We start from the raw sequence: 19,008 nt of genomic DNA, 5'->3' as shown, positions 1-19,008 counted from the left end.
CATGCTGTGCAGAAAAAATACAGGGATAATGAAGTTAGGAAGCTGTTGCTTTTTTGGAAACCCTGATTTCTTTTTTTGCAGACCAACAGTTGTAGTGGGTACAGAATGCAGATGATAAAGGCCAATTTTGGTAGGTGCCAATTTTGATGTTTAACCTGATCCTTGATGTGTTTCTTCTCTTTGCAGTCGATATTGAAGAAGACTGTGACAGTGACAGAAACTCCTTCAGCAGTTTTCCATTACAGTGCTGTGCAGGACTCCTGTAACAGCAAACAGGTTGATGCCATTGTGGAAGCAGCAAAGAAAGACCTCTCAGCCCTGATGAAACTTGATGTGAGTTATTGCAAGGGGAACTGGCTTTGCTTCTGCTTTTCATTTCATTCTGCCAGGAACTGAAAGTGGATATGTCTCCTCAGTGTGCTGGAGATGGTCTGGATGTTTTATTCAACAGCCTGTTGGTGTCATTAGAAGGGTGGAAATAAATTTGAATTTTTCTGCCATTTCAACAGACCAGTCTGGAATGCAGTGCATGAATCTCCCCTCTCTGTGTGCAGTTAGCCCTGCAAGCAGCACATGTGCAAATTCTGCCACCTCACTGAGTGGGGGAAGTTATCTAAAGGTTCAGGTGACTGCTGAATCCATGAATCCTGTTGGCACTACATCCCAGGGAGTTGTCTGGGTTTGGAAATGTCCCTGTACTTTCCCAGGGGTGCTGGCAGCATCTCCCAGCTGGGTCCTGTGCCTGGGGGCTGTGCCTGATCCCTGCTGAGCTCAGCCCCTGCTGAACCCCTTGGTGTTGTAAGGACTGAAAATTGTTTTCATCATTCCAGCTGCATTTCATTACAGAGGTGTGTCTGTCTGTTCATGTGGATAATCAGACAATTTGGGAAGGCTCTGCATCTGTCTCAGTCAGCCACAGACACCCCTGGTTTGTTCCAGCCTGTTCTGCAGTAATTCCAGTCTGCTGCTGCTGCCAGAGGCTGGGCACAGCTGCTGCACCTCCTCCCTGCCTTCAGAGCTGTCACCAAACAACACTTGCTAGAACTTAGAAGATTTTACTTTTAGATTTTAGCATTCCCTCCTCACTTCCAAAATTATTCCTCTTACACCCTGTCAGAGTCCTTCAGCTCCCAGTTGTGAAGCTCACGGTGTCTGTTCCACATCATCACTGATCTGAGGTCCCTACAGGAGCCTTACCTGTCTCATTATGTTAATTTTCAGGTTTTTTCAGGCATTTATATCCTCATGAAAGGCTACAGTCTATTTTAGAATAAATTCTCGTTGCAGGAGGAGTAAAGTAAGACTTCATCTATTCTGTTCTTGATACAACTATCAGATCATAAGCAAAAATTCTGAAATTACTGAAGCTCCTGATTACAGCACTTTTCTTTTAGTCTAGAATAAATTTCTCAGTAATTACCAAGTAGCAGTTTAGAGATAAAGTTGATTTCAACAATGGCCTTAAAATGCAGCACCTAATAGGCAGAGTTTTAACATGAAGATCTCAATACTGGTGAAATAAGGTAGGATTTTCAAGCACCTTAGTTTTTCACAAGCAAATTAGAATTTGATGGGATGTGGCCAAATGCCAGAAATATCATTGAAAGCTCAATTTTTTTTTTCCATGTGGTAATAGCAAAAGTTGATTCTTCTACAGGCAATGGAAGAAGAATCTTACTGTGTACAAGATATTTGTGTTCAATGCTGCTTACGTAAAAGGAAATGAATTCTTGTAAGGACTTCTCTTAAAAAAATGAGTTATTTCTTAGCTGGATGGAAACATTTTAAATTGTCATTTTTCAGAGCAGCCAATCAGAGTGAATAAAATTGAGATGTTTTGATGACAGATGGTTGGTTTTGGATTTTTTGGTTGGTTGTTTTTTTATTCATGTGACAGAGAGAGAGGGGTAAGTGTCTCTAGGAGAGAGGCATTATTTCAAATAGCCTTTGGGTATCTGACTTCAGAATTAAAATTTTCTTTTTTTTTTTTTGTTTTAAGTAACTTGAATTCCTTGGATCTTGTCATGAATGGTTTTAAATCTCATACAGTTTTTGTGTGTTTTCAGCTTTATCTGCAGTTATGACGGGGAGGGTTAAGCAGTGTTGCAGGGCATCTCTTCTTTGTGAGTTACAAGGGAATGTCCTTTGACAAAAATATTATTTGATCCAGTTAATTATTGTTTTATTTAAAGTGTTTATAACTGGCTTGTGTTTTCACTTCTGTACCATAAACCCCTGCTAATTTGTTACCCAGAAATAACCTCTGTAGCTTCTTAAATTTGCTATTGTAACCAAATTTGTTGAGTTTCGTGCTGCAATAATTTATTAGAGTCCTGCAAAGAAAGAAACTTGCTGGGAAATGGAGCTTTTTTATGGTAATTATTTCCCTTATTTTCCATAAAAGGTGGTGGCTGGGGTCTCAGTGCAGGTTTTTAGCCCTGTAACTGTGCAGTGCTGAGTTTGGGTTTGCTGGAATCACCCATTTGAGAGAAACAGGATGGATTTCATTTTTCAGTTCTTTTATTGCTTCATGGGGCAGGGAGAGCCCAGCAAAGGAGGATTCCAAGGCCTGCCTGGAGGTCACTCAGTCCCTCCCATGCCTGAGGCAGAATCAGATACTGCTAAGTCATTGCTGGCAGGTTTTTGGGTTCTTAAAGATCTCCAATGCTGAGGCTTTCACAGCTCTGAGTACAATCTATCCCAATTCTTAGGTAGTCTTAGACATGAAGAAAATATTGGCAGCAATTTATTTTTGAGCTAATGCAGCCTGAAAATGCTTTTGATAAGTAGAGCTCATGGGGGAGCCTGAATTCCCCTCCTGAGAGGTACTTTCAGACTTACAACTTTGGCTTTAAGAATAGGTAATACTATACAACCATAAATGTCTAAATATAGAAAAAAACGTTATAGAAATTAGTTGAGTTGCTATTGCTGAACTGAAATATTTTGACAGGTGCTTGTCAGGTTCTCTGCATTGGATATGTTCCCATGAAACAGATTGGCTTTAATAAAACTATTTTTGATGAAAATATGTTCTTTTTATCAGCAGTAGGTGTAAAGAATAATTGTGATTATTTCACTTGCACTATTTCTTTTCGACCCAAAATAGAAAAATTCCAGCCTGGCAGAACAATTACACTGGTGGAGTGTTTACATCTCTGCTGTACTGGTTTCCTGCTGGAATGGAGTTGATGACTGGGGTCACATTCTGCTCTGCTCTTAGGCTCAATTGGTTCTTCTGTGAGTGCAGCTTTTAGAGCTTCTGCCTCTGAGGCAGAGCCTGGGCACAGCCAAACACCCAGGGAAGCTGTGAGAACCAGGACTGTGCTGCCTCTCTTCAGCCTAACCTGTGAACTCATAACTGAGCCTTGTTTTCTGCCCCAGCCCATTCAGGGGTGGTGATAAAATGTTGAATTTCTAAAGATATATTAGGCTGGAGATGGACTGTGGGCATGGAATGACAGGAGAAGGAGGAATGGCCTTAAGCTGAAGGAGGGCAGGCTGACAACTAAATATTAGGAAGAAATTCTTTATTTGAAGAATAAATAGGTGCCCAGGGTGCCCAGAGCAGCTGTGGCTGCCCCTGGATCCCTGGCAGTGCCCAAGGCCAGGCTGGATGTTGGAGCAGCCTGGGACAGTGGGAGGTGTCCCTGCCTGGACTGGATGAGCTTTAAGATCTCTTTCAAACCAAACCAGTCTGTGACTCTGTGATTTGCTGGTTGAGTGAAAGTTATGCCAAAGCAAAGGTGGCCTGAAGCTTTAGGGTTTGGTCCTGACTGCACACAGGACCCCAAATTGTGTGGGTAGTTATTTGAGATGGAAAGAAAAGTCTCTCCTGTTTGGGTGTCTGTTATGCGCTCAGGGTTATGGTGGTGAAAGCAATGTTTGGAAATTTTAGTCTCAGCTACCTCATCTCCTTGACATTGCAAGGTATTGGAGTCCAAACTGAGGGTGGCTTTTGGGAAGACCCTTTTCTCCTGTGTGCTTTAAGTTGGGAGTGAAATTCCCACTTTCATCTGCCTGAGCACAGGAGTTGATGAGCTGGGGGAAGTTTTTGTTGTACAGTGTGTATGAAAATGTGCTCTGCAGCTACAGCAGAGCTGAGCTGTGTGCCCAGGGCTGGCCTGGGACAAAGCCAGTGTTGGATTATCCTGTCCAGTTACTCCATGATGTAGAAAGTCTCCTCTAGTTTCACCTTCCTTTGAAAGTAACTTGATGTTTCAGGGTTTTCATGCCAGCTGATAAAGATCTCTTTTCATTAAAGGCCCTTTAAAGAGTGTGTGTGGGAAATTGATGAATAAAAAATCCTTAAGAATCCAAGTGTGATCAATTAAAATGAATCATACCTTTTTTTCCTCTTCTGGAAGAAATGTTGGACGGGTAGAGAAATATAAAAATAGATGCCATCTTTTAAAGAGATTCAAGTACTTGTAACAGTCTTAACTGTTATTATTACTTGCTTTATTTGGGTGCTTCCTCACATTCTGGGACCTTTACTGTGCACAGAGCAGTAAATTGTACCTCCCACCCCTTTCTTCTCCAGAATCCTGCATTGCTGAATGGCAAAGTGACACTGCATCAGGTCACTGCTGGCACTGTGCTGTCCAGGCAGGGAGATCAGGTGAGTCTGGCTCTGTCTCTGCCCCTCCAGGATGGTGTTTATTCACATTAATGGCAATTAAAACATTCCCTCCTATCTCCTCCTATGCCACCTCTTCTGGAGGTGAAACACCCCCAGCTCTGGGCCTTCCTCTACTGCTGCACCAGGGCCAGGGTGGGACTCTGGTGCCTGGGTGTTGTCAGCTCTGATGGACCTCGTGGGAAGGTGTGGAGTCATCCTTCATCCTTCCTCAGGAGCTGAGGGGACTGGGTAGCCTGTTCTCACACCCTGCACTTTGGGTTTTTATGATGCCACTCAGCTGCAGTAAAGCCCTCATACAAAACCAATCCAGCATTATTTGTTGATAGCAAAGTGTGTTTAGGATATAACAAGCTTCATTTATAATAATCCTGTGTAAATAGAGGAGCTTAAGCAAAGCAGATGATGGACAGCTCCAGTTCCACTGCCGGGTTCTGCTCTGCTGACCTGCCATGCCCCTCGTCCTGCAGCTGTGATTCCCCATTATCTCCTCCTCTCCCAGTTCTGTTGTTATTCCTTGATATCTCAAGATGCAGCCTTCATTTTTCATAAACACCCAAAGAGAAACGCATTTTTCAATATTGTGCCTGCTTGGTTTTAAATATTCATAACTTGCTTTTAATAATTCACTATTGTGTCTTATTTTACCTCCTCATTGTTCAAAAGCTATAGGAGAGCTTCTGGGAAACAGATTGGTCATGATAGCTCTGTCACTGGGATAATTGCTTTTAAAATCTTGGAGGATTTTTATTGAGCTTTATTTTTTTTTTTTTTTCTTTATTCCCATTTGCTGCAGGATGTCAATGTTTGCTTTGTGGTCTCGGGCATGCTCCACGTGTACCAGAGGAAGATTGACTCTGAGGAGGACACCTGCCTCTTCATCACCCACCCTGGGGAGCTTGTGGGCCAGCTCGCTGTCCTCACTGGGGAGCCCCTGATCTTCACCATCAAGGCCAACAGAGACTGCAGCTTCCTCTCCATCTCCAAGTCCCATTTCTATGAGTGAGTTCTGCCATTCAAACATACATGGATCTGGGGCTTTTAAAGTATTTTTTACTTTTTTTTTTATGACTCTTTTGAAGAAAGGACCAGGGTAGTGACTGTCCCCCTGTGCTGGGTGCTGGAGGAGGGCCACTCATAAAATCCTGGGTTTAATTTTGGGCCCCTCACTTGCAAGATGGACATTGAGGGGCTGGAACATGTCCAGGAAAGGGGCTGGAGCCCCAGGAGAGGCTGAGGGAGCTGGGAAGGGGCTCAGCCTGGAGAAAAGGAGGCTCAGGGGGGACCTTGTGGCTCTGCACAGCTCCTGACAGGAGGGGACAGCCGGGGGGTCGGGCTCTGCTCCAGGAACAGGGACAGGAGGAGAGGGAATGACCAGAGGAGGTTCAGGTTGGATTTTTGGGAAAATTTTTTCACTGAAGGGGTGGTTGGACATCTTAATAGGCTATCCCTGGAGGTGTTCTAAAAACGTCTGAACACCTAAGATGTGGCATTTTGTGGTATTGTTTAGTGGATCTGGAGGTATTCAGTTAAAGTTTGGACTTGATGGTTTTGGAGGTCTTTTCCATCTGTAATGATGCCATGATTTTAAATCCAGGCGTTGGATGTCTGTGCTGCTGCAGCTGCATCCCACAGCAAACCATGTTTTTATGGGGTGGGTTTAGATGTGTGGGTGAGCTGTGGTACCTCTGTCAGGTGGTTTGACTCCAGCAAGAAGCAATTCAGGGAACACAGCAATATTAAATGGCTCAGAAAAAAATCTTAGGCCTATAGAGCACTTAACCCAGTGGGGTGGGAATTCTGGCCCAAGTTTCATATACTTCAAAGTCTGCCCAGAGCCTGCACTTTGCTGGGTTAATTGCTGCTTTGCCAGGCCCTTTGTCTTGGATTAATTATTCCTTTTTGCTGGAAAACCTCCCTAGTTCTGTTCCCAGACAGAGCCAGGGAGTTGAGTGTGTTATGAGTGATTGTTGTGGGTGTAACTCTGAGGTTTTAATGCTCACTAATAGAACAGGTTAAAGAATAATTCCCCTGTGCAAGACGGGTTCCTTCCTAGACCTTGGAAGTAGCACATGACTTGGGACTTAATGCTTAAGGGGAATATAGGTAATTAAAAATGCAATATGATGGCTGTGGTTAGCCTTGTTGCCAATAATAATGATTAATGTCCTGATTAATGTCTGTGATCTTGTCATTCAGAGTTCGAATTAGTTCACACACATAATTTGTGTCTAATGCACAATTTCCTTTCCTAATCTCCAGCATCTGGAATGTGACATGAGTCCTGAGTTACACAGAGGACTTCTGGGGGGTTGTTGTGTTTTGTAGGCCACTGTGATGTCTATCTCTGCATAACTTCCTGCTTTCTGAATAGCTGTATTTGTTTGTATTCCTGATCAGCTCTACCCCAGAATCCTCACTGTGGGATTTTGGTTTTCTCACCCCAGGCAGGAGGCTGCATGGCTGTGGAGCTGAACCTGCTGTGCTCAGCAGGTGTTTGTTGATGAGCTGTGTTTTTCCCAGGCTCTGAGGTGGTTGTCAACTCTTTGGCCTAATTTCTGAGAGATGCTTCCCACTTGTGCCATTCTGTGTGGTTCCAGGCTGTTTCTCCTAAACAGCCACTTTTTCTCTCTGTCTTTTCCTGCTGTTGTTTTCCTACTTGTTTCTGGCTTCAGATTTCATTATGTTGTCTCAGCCAGCCAGGCAGATTCCACCTATTCCTCCTTTTTTTTTTTTTTGCTGCTCAGGGCTGGATTCTCTCTTATTTACTGAATCTTATCTTCCCGAGATTTCTCTTCTCTCTCAAGAACTGAATTACCTCCTGTTAATTCCAGCTTACCTTTCTGCTTCCATTAATACCTTACCAGTCAGGGATCAAGACCCATCAATATATCACCTCATCATTATTTTTGGGTCTTTTTCTCCTTTAAAGTCTATTATCTGTTCTCTCCATTTTACAAGCTCTATGATATTCCAGCATTTCATCTTCACAATTTGTCCTGAAGCCCAGGCTTTATGGCACTTCTGACTCCTGGGCCCATATTTAAAAGTGACATTGGAGAAGGGCTTTGAAAAGCATCAGGTTTCTTCTATTGGTTCATTTTTGCTTTGAATTCTATGAGAAAGAAAAACTTGTTAATAAAATAGGATGTAGTTCATTTTGCCATTTTAATGTAAATTCTATGTTCATAGTTCACAGTGTTCAGATATCTCCTTTGCCTGGAATCTCAGAGGAATTATTTTTGTCTTAATTTGTTCATTTTTCTCTTAGCTTACAGACCAGGTGAAATTTGACAAGAGCTCCTGTTATTCTCCAAAATTTCATTGTTCTTTTCCTGTCACATGCGTTTCCTCTTTTCCTCTGTGCTGCCCTGGAAGAGTCTTGTGTTTTTTCTCAAGAATTAATGAGAGGGTGAAACAGAAAATACGTGGTCAGTGGTTGTCATGTGGGAAAGAGCACAGCAATGGCAGGAGCTCGGGGTGGAGAACTGAGTGTTGGATTAAATCCTTCCCACTGAAACTCCAGGGCAGGAGCTTTTTTTGTGGTGCTGCCATGAATAAATGGCTGGCTGCAGATGCAGAGTGCAAGTCCAGGGGTGGCACAGGCTGGTGGTGTGGTGAATCCAGGGGTGATTCCGTGGAATGTTGGAATCAGCCCCGCGGCAGCTCCTGGAAAACGGGAATCAAGTTGTCACCAGGATCTCCTGAGGGAATAAATTCAGGATCTGTGCTACCAGTGGCTCTCTCCCATTTTCTGCTCCTGTAAATTTCACAGTTTGGAGGCTTAATCATATGCACTTGCCAGAGAAGCAGGAAAGCTTTGATTTTTATTTGGTCTTGCCAGCTAAGCTGAAAATCCCATCGCAGCCACATCCCCAAGAATATCTGCAGAAGCTCCAGACTTTCACAGAAACTACTTAGCCCTTATTATACTTGGTGAGCTTTCTAGTAAAGAATCCTCAAAGTCCCTTCAGAAACCTCTGTAGTGCAGAGCTTTGGATTTTAATTTTCCCAGTACCAGGCATGTGCCAAACAGAAGAGCAAGGATGTGAATGCCCATGTGAGAGGAAGGAAACTGGGCTGATAAAGGGGCCAAAAAAAGCTCTTTTCTCTTTTCCTGCATATAAGGATAGGTCTCACCTTCTGTGTTATTCTCTTTTAGAAGCTGTTTGGAACTGAGGAACATGAGAGAACTCCAGGTGGAAATAAAAGAAGCCTGTTAGTTTGCATTTTGAATGCATTAAGATATATATTATGAGGGAGGAAAAGAGTAAATGGCTTTTATTGACAACAGCCTGTGTGGGAAGAGACTTTGAGGGCTAAATAACCATGCAGAGTAAAACCAATGAGCTAAACCATCCAGGATTTTTTAGGAGCTTTATTTAACTTTTGAATATGCTGACAAAGGGGATAGGGCTGGGTGTTTTCCATGTGTCTTTTGGTATCTGGGTCAGGATGGTGGGATGGCATGGAAAAATCAGGGCAAGGGAAGAGGGTCAGGAGAGAAAAGCTGTCCTGCTTTTTGGTAGTGGTGTTTGCTGGCTGGATCTTTATTCTAAATGTAAGAGCTAGTGTTCAGTTTAATTCACCATGCAGACATTCAAGTGCAGGTGTATGAGTGGGGCGAGTTCAACATGAAATAGGGATATGTGCCTGTGGATCTCTGCTCTTTCAATTCCAGGGCTTTTGACTGAAATTTTAGGCTTTATTATTGCAAAAGTAATAATTGGAGCTCAGGGTGAGGAGAGCAGTATCCATGGGAAGCTCCCTGTGTGCTGCACTGTCCCACAGTCCCTGGCAGCTCTGGGGCTCTTGCAGCAGTGGCACTAACAAAGAGGAGTCCTGGTGTTGGAAAGAGTTCAGGGCAGGTTCTGGGCCACATCCAGGCAGTGCAGAGCTCCTGGAGAGTCTGCTTTTGTTGTCACAGTCTTGGATGGTGGATCTCTGCTTGAGCTTTCAGTGGTTCTGCCAAGTTGCAGTGGTCCACAAGAGCTGTAATCCAGTTAGGGAACAAGGAGTGACAGTGCTCCTTCCATACCTTCCTCTCCTCCTCAGTTATTTAGGGGTGAGGTTAGATACACAGCTGACATGATTTGTGCTCAGAGAGAGCGCAAAAAGGAGATTTTCTTACCAATCTGGCACATTCCTCGTGAAGGGAATGTGGATGCAGAAAACTTAACAAGGAACCTCAGGAGGTTTCAGCAGTGCTGGAGCTGCCCCTGGGTCAGGAGAAGCCCCAGGACCAATCCAGGCTGGGAGGAGCAGCTGGAGCAGCCCTGGAGAGGGAGCTGGGGGTGCTGTGGGTGGAGCTGGAGCTGCCCCAGCCCTGAGCCCCCTGCCCTGGGCTGAGCCCAGCGTGGGCAGCAGGGCAGGGGGATGCTGCCCCTGTGCCCTGTGCTCAGGTCAGACCCCACCTGCAGAGCTGCCCCAGCCCTGCCCAGCACAGGGAGGAGCTGGAGCTGCTGCAGAGACCCAGAGCAGGGCCAGGGGGAGCAGAGGGATGGAGCAGCTCTGCTGGGAGGGAAGGCTGGCACAGCTGGGGTTGTTCACCTGGAGAGGAGTTTTGGGGTGACCTCAGTGGCCTGGCAAGAAACGTGGAGAGACAATTTACAGGGATCAGAGTGCCAGGACACAGGGAATGGCTCCCACTGCCAGAGGGAAGGGATGGATGGGATAATGGGAGGAAATTCTTCCCTGAGTGGGTGGGCAGGCCCTGGCACAGGGTGCCCAGAGCAGCTGTGGTTGCCCCTGGATCCCTGGCAGTGCCCAAGGCCAGGTTGGACACTGGGGCTTGGAGCAGCCTGGTTGTTCATGAGCAGATTTCATGCAGCTCCCTCAGCTTTCTGTGTGCACTTCTCATACTGGGGCTGCAGACAAAATCTACTTCTTTTTGAGTTGTTATTTCTCTTTTGTGAAATAACTACCTTTTAGTAGTCTGCTCTTGATGCTGCACAGGAAAGACAAGATGCCCTAGCAGGTAGAACAACCTGATATGTGTGTGATCCATTCACCCCTGGGAGTGCTTCAGGAGGTATTTGAGTGCTCACTCCCACAGTGACAGGGTGAGTAATCTTCAGTCCAAAAAGAACGAGAAATTAGACACTTCTGAGCAATTCCCAGGTGTCAGTGAGAGTGATTTTTTGCTAGGTCTCACTGGAGTTTGAGGTTGTCCTAGCAGAACCTTCTCAGATTTTCAATTTGAGGAACATACTGAATTACATGGTGTCTTTATTATTAGAGACTTCTAAGCATGACTAAAAACATCCAGTGTGAAGACTGGGAGCTTTATTAGAAGATACTTCAGCTCTTTGTGGTTTTTGCAAGAGGGAAAAGGGAATATTTGAAATGCAGAGCAGGTGTTTTATTTTTAAGCACATCAGACTTTACATATAAAAAGATTCTGATGTGATATGTGGGGGAAACTGAGCACGAGCAAGAGACTGAGATGGGCAGAACAGCAGGGAGGGAAGATCCTGAGGACAGGATGAACATTTTCCTGAGTCATGAGAGATCTGTGTGAGGAGGAAGTGAGGAGAGTGGCTCATACACAAGAGCTCACATGGCTCCTGTCCATCCTGCTGCACTGGGAGAAGGGAATTGGTCCAGACAGCAGGACTGGCATCCTGCTTCTAGGACAGTGCCAGCTCTGAGTGCCATTTAATTTGGGCTGGGTTGGAAGCTGGGCAGCCCCGTGTTTGGTCAGAGTCCCTGGTGAGAGTGGTGGTGGCAGGGGTGAGGTATGGCCTGGGAACTCCTGCCCAGCTGCACTGGGATGTGGTGCCTGTGGGCAGCTGTTCCTGTTGTGGGCAGTTTGGTAACACTTTGGTTTTTCCTCAGGATTATGCGGGAGCAGCCCAGTGTGGTGCTGGGGGTGGCCCACACTGTTGTGAAGAGAATGTCCCCCTTTGTCAGGCAAATTGATTTCGCCCTGGACTGGATGGAGGTTGAGGCTGGACGAGCTGTTTACAGGTGAGATGTGGACAAAATTGTATGTTTGTTGAAATTTTCCTGCGTTATGAGCTGTGCTCCCTTGGGGATGTGTAAATTGAGACCCTCAGGCTGTATTTATCAACCATTCCATTGGGTTTATTTGTTTGCCTATTTTGAGATTGTTTTCTTTCTGCAGTACCTTCAACATTGCTTCAGTCTCTTGTCTCTACATGTTGCTAAATTATTTTATACTATTCCCCATCTTTTCTGTTGTCTTGGCAAGCTTTTTAAGTGATATAATTGATTAAGACACAGTTCCATCTTCTGGTGGTAGTTTCTGCATGGTTGAGGGCATGAAGATCTATTGCTCAGAGATTTTCAGCCTTTCCGAATCAAACAGCAAAATTCAAAGGCTAATTCAGTTAGGCTTATTCAGCAGTAAATTGAAAATAGGAATTTTGTGTTTAAGGGGCAAAAGTTACCTTGGGAAAACTTAGTTTTATGGATATGTACTAGGATGCAATTGAGCTGTTTTGTGATTGCTGCAGTGGTGGGAGAGTAACAGTCTAATTAGAACATGATCTGTATAATTGTAATTTTTATAACCATACCTGCAGCATCAATGCCAGTGAAAATTTTGGATTACTCTGTGCATCAGAACACTCCTAGTTGTCAATATCTTGTTAAAATCTTCTAGAATTCCTTGAATTTCTTTTAACTCCACCACCAGAAGTGTGACATTCTCAGCAGCACTCCTCATTGTGCCAGCAAAAAGGTTTTGGTAGACAAAGGTGTGTGCACCAATCTGGAACCACTTGGGGTCTTGCTCTTTGACCTGCAGAATTCCTGTGCACATCCACATTGACCTTGCAGTGGGAATGAGCTCCTGAGCAGCCAGCAGTGAGCCTGTGGTGTCCTCTGGGACCTGCTCACATCCTGGTCATCCCCTGCCAGTCCTAGCATGGAACACCCCCAACTCTAGCCTAGGTTGGAAAGGACCGTAAACCTCCTACTGTGCCACCCCTTCCACTGTCCCAGGCTGCTCCCAGCCCTGTCCAGCCTGGCCTTGGGCACTGCCAGGGATCCAGGGGCAGCCACAGCTGCTCTGGGCACCTGTGCCAGGGCCTGCCCACCCTCCCAGGGGAGAATTCCTGCCCAATATCTCATCTAAATCTACTCTCTTTCTGTTTGAAGCCATTCCCCCTTGTCCGATCACTCCTTATCTCAGCTACGTGTGCACAGCCTGTACATTTACACATTAAACCCATTTCCAGTCACCTTTTATCAAGTTCCTGCTCCGTTTTTAATTTCCTCGTTAAGTATCAGTTAAAACACTTTCCTGCATCTTCCAAGCTAAGCAGAGAAAAGCCACCAACTTCCTCAAAACCTCCAGATGCATTTGCTAAGCAGGGATACCTCTTTAATGCTGGTTCTTGGTTGTTTTGCCTGCAGGCAGGGGGACAAGTCTGACTGCACGTACATCGTGCTGAACGGCCGCCTGCGCTCCGTGCTGCGCATGGACGACGGCAAGAAGCACCTGACCGGGGAGTACGGCCGGGGGGACCTCATCGGAGTGGTGAGACCCCATCCCCTGGGAAAGGGGGCTTCACTCCATGCCAAACACACTCAGTCCTGCTGAAAAAATCTGGATATTGATCTAGTACCGATATCCAACCATGACGGACAAAAGCTCTCTAGCAGTTTAAAGTTGGAAAGTGTCTGTTTATTGTGTGTGGGATCTCCCAAATCCACACCGCAGCTTCCAGGTGGTTACAGAGCCCTTTTAGCCATACAAGTATTGAATACCCAAAATACAAATGCATATTCATCATTTTGGTGCACCCCATTCCTTGCTTTGTATGCTAATTACTCCAAAAGCCATTCAGCATGCGTGGTTTGTTCCTTGAAATGGGTCGGTGTCCCTTTCATGGGAGGGGTCCCAAAATGAGGAAGTAAATGAAGTCTTCCTCGTTCTGACCTTTCTGCCTTTTCAATGCAAATCTGACAAATGAACTCTTGGTAGAACTCCCATACCTTGTCTTCAATTGGTTTCAGAACAGAGGAGGCCCACAACTGTCTGATGTTCCTAAAAGCTCTTTGTCAGTTTGTGTATTCTTCATTATAAACCCAGCTAACTCAACATTGTGCTGACAAGCAATCAAGTTAAGCCTTACTACAGTTAATTAAAATAAGTGAGTGGGCCTTGATGAAGTTAAGAGTTACTAGTTATCTCTAACTAAAATCTTAGCTCCTCTAAAATCTCTAAGTTCCTTAAAGTTTGTTTCACTACTCCCATCCCTTGTCAGTCTTTATGGCTTTCAAAGTTAAAAATGCAGGAAACTTCTTCCAGCCTGGGAGGTTTTTATAGCGGTTGGTGAATGGGGTTGTTAGACTTGGTTTGAAAAGAAGATAAACCAAAAAAAGGTTACGTCCTGCCCAGTACTCCTCTGTGCAATGGGTTACTTTCTTCCCAGTGAGGGCAGAGCCAGCCTGTTAAATCAGGGCTGGAATAATTGCAGGAATGTGCACTAACTGGGTATTTTAATAAATTTAGTGCCATAGGAGCAATCAGTTTGGATGAGCCCCACCCTGGAAGTGTCTAGTCCAACCTCCTCAGAGTTAGCAGAGCTGACTTCAAAGCTTTGTCAGGTTTTTCAGCAAGTGTGTAATTATTATAGTTATTAAAGCAACTGTTCATTTCAGAATTGTAGTATTTATCCATGTTTAATTTCTCTTACATTCATTTTTTGTTTCTCAGGCCTAGTTAACAGCAGAAATAGGAGTCATAAATATGCATGGCTTGTTTGATTTTTATATTTAAAATCAGAAGATTTCTGAAGTTCTGAGCTTGTTGTTCAGGCCCTTTTCTGCTTTCTGAGCTGAAAGCTAAGCACTGAACATGTATCTGTTTATAGGCAGAATTAGCATAGCTCTGAAGCCAGAAAACATGTGAATTGGGATTAGTTCTATGGGAAGAAATTCCTTTTTATAGGAATGAAGAGGAAGGAGGAGTCCAAGGCTGCCCTTAGAGAGCTGATCCAAAATTTTGACTGTGGGATCCGTGAGGCAGTTCTGGTGGTGCTCCCAACAGAGACAGGGCTGGGCTGGGCTGCTGCTTGCCCCATATTTGATATTTCCACCTGCACAGGATTTAGGGATCTCTTCCCACACTCGGTGCTGCTCTGGCTGAGGGGTTGGAGTGGAATTGTGCTTGGAGAAGCAGGTGCCTGCTGGAATGTGCTTCTAACACGAGTTTTATTTGTTTTTTTTCTTTCTTTGGGGTACTTCATTAAAGGTAAAATGACATGGTTTGACAGGAACTAAAGGTGACATCTTTTGTGACTAATCACAATTGTGTGAGGCCTTTTGGTTTGTGAAGAAGGGAATGTCAGTGTCACATCCAGGCATTTTCCTGCTTTCCTCTACCTGTGGTGATCTGCAGCTTTTCACTGTCAAGCTCCTGGAGTTTTGCAGAGTTCCCTGGTTAAAAACAGACCTGTTCTACTTTCTGAGAGCAGTTCTGAGTGACAGGGCAGCATATGGTGCTCAGAGGGTGGCAGGGCCCTGGCACAGGGTGCCCAGGGAAGCTGTGACTGCTCCTACATCCCTGGCAGTGCCCAAGGCCAGGCTGGATAGAGCAGCCTGGGACAGTGGGAGGCGTCCCTGCCCATGGCAGGGGTGGCACTGGTTGGGCTTTAAGGTCCTTACGCACCCAAGCTTTTTGACAATTCAGTGGTTCTATGAAATGGCCTAAACTCTACCTCTCTGTGCAAGGCTGTGCTGCTTTCTGCAGGCTGGCCCTGCTGTTTATCTGGGCAGGAAGGAGGAGGTGGAGTGCTGGATGGACTGGGCTGTGTTTGCTGTAGCAGTGCCTTGTTTGCTGGTGAGTGCCCAGGCAGGGATACAGAAATACCCGTGCAGTTTGTGCCTAAAGCACAAGTCACTGATTTGGATCCACATTATGACATGAATCACGTTGGAGACTTCAGTGACTCGGTGGACGTTGTCATCTCCTTCCTGCCCACAGCTCCCAGCCCCACTGACTCACTCTGCCATTTGTTGGAAGTGTCTCCATGCTCTGGCTGCCTTTTGCAAACATGGGGGAGGATCTGTGAAGAATGCCAGCATTATTTCAGAGGGCATTAGCAAAATGATATTTTTGCTTTTAAAAAGCTTTGTTTATACCCTTCTGTGGAATCTGTTATAAACCTTTAAAAACCTGCTGAAGGGTTGGGTTTTTTTCCCCCTGACATTAACATAATTGGGGTTCTGGGTGCTTGCAGGCAATGAAAGCAGCAGTTGGTGTTGGTAATTGGTTTTTTGGTGAACTGGTGGCTTGATCCTCCCTGAATGCTTTCGAGACCCTCCCGTGTCACCTCTAATTGTAGGCACTAAGCAAGCACAAGAGTCTTGTAGTTGATGGCTTTTTGTTTATTGCCTCTGTGTCAGAACTTTTCAAATGCCACGTGTCATTTGCATGCGAGATGAGGCTCTGCAAAGCAGTGCAGGATGGAGGGTTTCAGACAAGATGTGAATTTTCAAGGGTGTGCGTGCGCTCCCGAGGCTCGGCTTGCGGCTCGAACTGTTTTGTTCCCTGCACTGACTCAATGGCATCTGTTCCCCAGGTCTGTTGATGCAGGGGGAGAAGGGCAGATCAGAAACTGAAGTTTCCTTCCCTGTGGAGTTCCTTCAAGAGATAACAAGGACAGTTCTGTCAGGGGAAAAGGATCCTGACTCTCAGGGAGACTTTTTGAAGGGACACCAGCTGCTGTTGGCCCTATTGATGGGCAACTCCAATAACTGTATCTCATCAAAACTCAATTTAGAAAATTCCATGTAAGTTTTAAAGGACAGTGATGAATCTGTTAAATAATTCCCTCCCTGTTAAAATACAGTTGACATAAGTCTTGCTTTCTAGAGGCTAAGATTTGACTCATTTAGGGGAAATCTTTTAATTTGGTGGTCCATTGCTATAGATGCACTTAGGCAAAAATGTTGAAATGTGAATTTTATCTACCAGCTAAAGAGTCACGTTTCTTATATCATTATAATTTCTGCCGTGCTCTGGGTGATCCCAGAGGAGATCAGAGAAGACAACTGTGTGTTGATGGAGTGAAAGAGCTTCTCTTCACCAAGCTACTTGTTTAAAATACTTCTCTTAGTCTCTCAGTTCTTTTCTTGATGTTGCTGCTTTGGTTTTGGTCTTGATTAACTACTGGAAATTGTAGTTTTTACTTTTGTTCTCTTGATCTTAATAGCACTTTGTTGTGTGTGAGAGAGGATTCCTTTTAATTTGATTTTTGTGCCTCTCAATAGCAGGTGTTGGCCCAGGCTCTGAGGTTCTGCTCCTGGCAGTGCTGCTGAGACTGGGGCACTTATCCCTGGTTTATCCCAATCTGCAGAGCAGGTTGTCAGAGCACAGGGTCACAACTCCAAACATGTGTTGAGGTGGATGTTCTTTGCTTTTTGCACTGTTGGGGGGACAGCAGTGAGTGAGGAGAAGGCAGAAAACCCCTCAGAGCCATTCCTCAGAATAATCTGCTGCTGGATTGGAATTGTTGGTGCTCTGCCTGTGCCCTTCAAACAGCTGCAGGTGATGGAACCTTCAATGCAATGAGGGTTTTATGCAAGGCCACACTTTTCTTTGAGTTCTGAAGGATGGCTGTGATGTTGGGGAGATGCCTGAATGCCAGGCAGGTCTCAGGGGCCTCACATTTAACTCCAAATATTTTCCAGAGCTGGGCTTTTAGGTGGTGTAGAGCTGGGTTTACTGGCAACCCCTCCCAGAACATTTTTGTGTGCAGGGTCTGACCCAAAACCACTCAGCTTTCCAAAATACCTGCTGAGGGGGGAAGCTGCAGCCATGTTTTGATTAATTCAGCACCTTTTCTGCTTCTCTTCAGCAACCAGAAAGTCCCTCTTAACAGGAGGGCTGCACACCGTGACTGTTGAGTACAGAAACTGCTGAACAAGTGCAGAAAGGCATTTGTGCACTGACTCTTGTAACACAGGGATAAATTGCAGAAAAGAACCTTCAGCTGCCAGTGCTGCAGCCAGGACACTGGTCCTGCTGGGCAGGTAATCATGTTTTGCATTCTTAGAAATAAGACATCTGAAATATTTTCAGATGTTAAGCTGTTTAGTTAATTAAGACAGCTAAATGTCCGTGGCTTTTTTTCTCTCTAAAAAGTTGAAACCCAAGAAGAATCTGTAAATGGCTTATGATTTCCACAGGGGATTGGAGCATTGTTCTTTGGAAATGTAACACTGTTAGAAATCTTTAATTGCTGTGTAATCCTCAAAGGAATCACACCCAGGGAACTGTCAGGATTATACTTGTCAGGCTTTTGTTCTTTATCAGTATTAATGTTATCAGGCAGTTCCAAAGCCAGCTGAATGTCACTGCACCCTCCACATTAAGGCTGCTTTGCTCTGCCTTTTTTAAACATCTGAATTTTTTTGCCAATTCCTTGTATTTTTGTGGTTTTGTCAAACCATGACTACTTCATTTGCTGAAACTATAAGATTCTACAAAGCTATTTCAGGTGGATTCAGATTATTGCCACCTCAGGCATACTGTGCACAGGCTCTAGTTGAGGGAATTGGTGGTGGGTGAGGTTCAGGAACAGAGCTGGAAGACATGGTCCTGGAAGGGATTGTTCTCCTTTCATTTCTTCCTCTCTCTCTTGGTAACACATTACTAAAATGTATTATTTTCCTAGCAGCATCTTAGGTGTGAACTCTTATTTAAAGCAACCAACAAAAGTAAAGCCAAAAAAAACCCCAAACCATCCAGTGAAACCCTCAAGCAACCAAAGCACAAACAGCAGAACAGCAAACCTCCAGTATTTGCCAGCCCCAAAGGGAGGCAGAGGGAGCCTGAGGGATGAGTTCACATTTGCACTGCTGAATTAGTGTCAGAATGAAATGAGAAGCTGTGTTCTGATTTCCAAGCCCATCTTGAGAGTGTTTTTGTTAAACTCAAATGGCAGAGTGCTTTGTGTGCTTGATGTCCTGGGCCACCTTATTTTTTGAGAGTATGAGGAGCTCTGATGACAGATAGTGATGGAAATTGTGACCTGCTGGGTTCCACGTAGGTGATTTCATGCGTTGGACTGTCATTCCTTAGGACATTGTGTGTCTTTCTTCTGCTTCCAGCTGAACTCTCTTGTGATAATTCCAGCTATCAGCTCACTCCTGAGACACATCCTGTTCCCCTGCAGGACAGCTTTTTACTTCCCTTGCCTCCTTCTCCTTTTTCCCTTCCATTTACAGGGATGCCACATGGAACTGGGCTGGCTGGGAACAGCAAAGGCTAATATTACATCCCCTTTAACCCTGGCAAATGCTCAAGACCACTGAAAATTTTTGTTTTCCTTCATAATAACCTTTTTTTTTTTTTTTTTTTTTTTAAATAAAAGCCACTGAGAGAGGGAGAG

The 19,008-nt window shown here is 44.8% G+C and overlaps 1 protein-coding gene across 1 annotated transcript in view; it reads left to right on the top strand.

The window, feature by feature from the left end:
• Positions 1 to 19,008, top strand: part of PNPLA7 (patatin like domain 7, lysophospholipase) — a 127,527-nt gene that overhangs the window by 24,998 nt on the left and 83,521 nt on the right. Inside the window, exons 15-19 of the mRNA XM_077787845.1 lie at positions 187 to 333; positions 4,544 to 4,621; positions 5,436 to 5,641; positions 11,477 to 11,608; positions 13,022 to 13,145. Coding sequence (XP_077643971.1) covers positions 187 to 333; positions 4,544 to 4,621; positions 5,436 to 5,641; positions 11,477 to 11,608; positions 13,022 to 13,145 — 687 coding nt within the window. The remainder of the gene's footprint in view (positions 1 to 186; positions 334 to 4,543; positions 4,622 to 5,435; positions 5,642 to 11,476; positions 11,609 to 13,021; positions 13,146 to 19,008) is intronic.

Source organism: Lonchura striata, chromosome 22, assembly GCF_046129695.1.
Source record: "Lonchura striata isolate bLonStr1 chromosome 22, bLonStr1.mat, whole genome shotgun sequence".
Taxonomy (NCBI): Eukaryota; Metazoa; Chordata; class Aves; order Passeriformes; family Estrildidae; genus Lonchura; species Lonchura striata.
The sequence above is the reverse complement of the archived record's forward strand: the minus strand, read 5'-3'. Positions and strand labels throughout refer to the sequence as shown.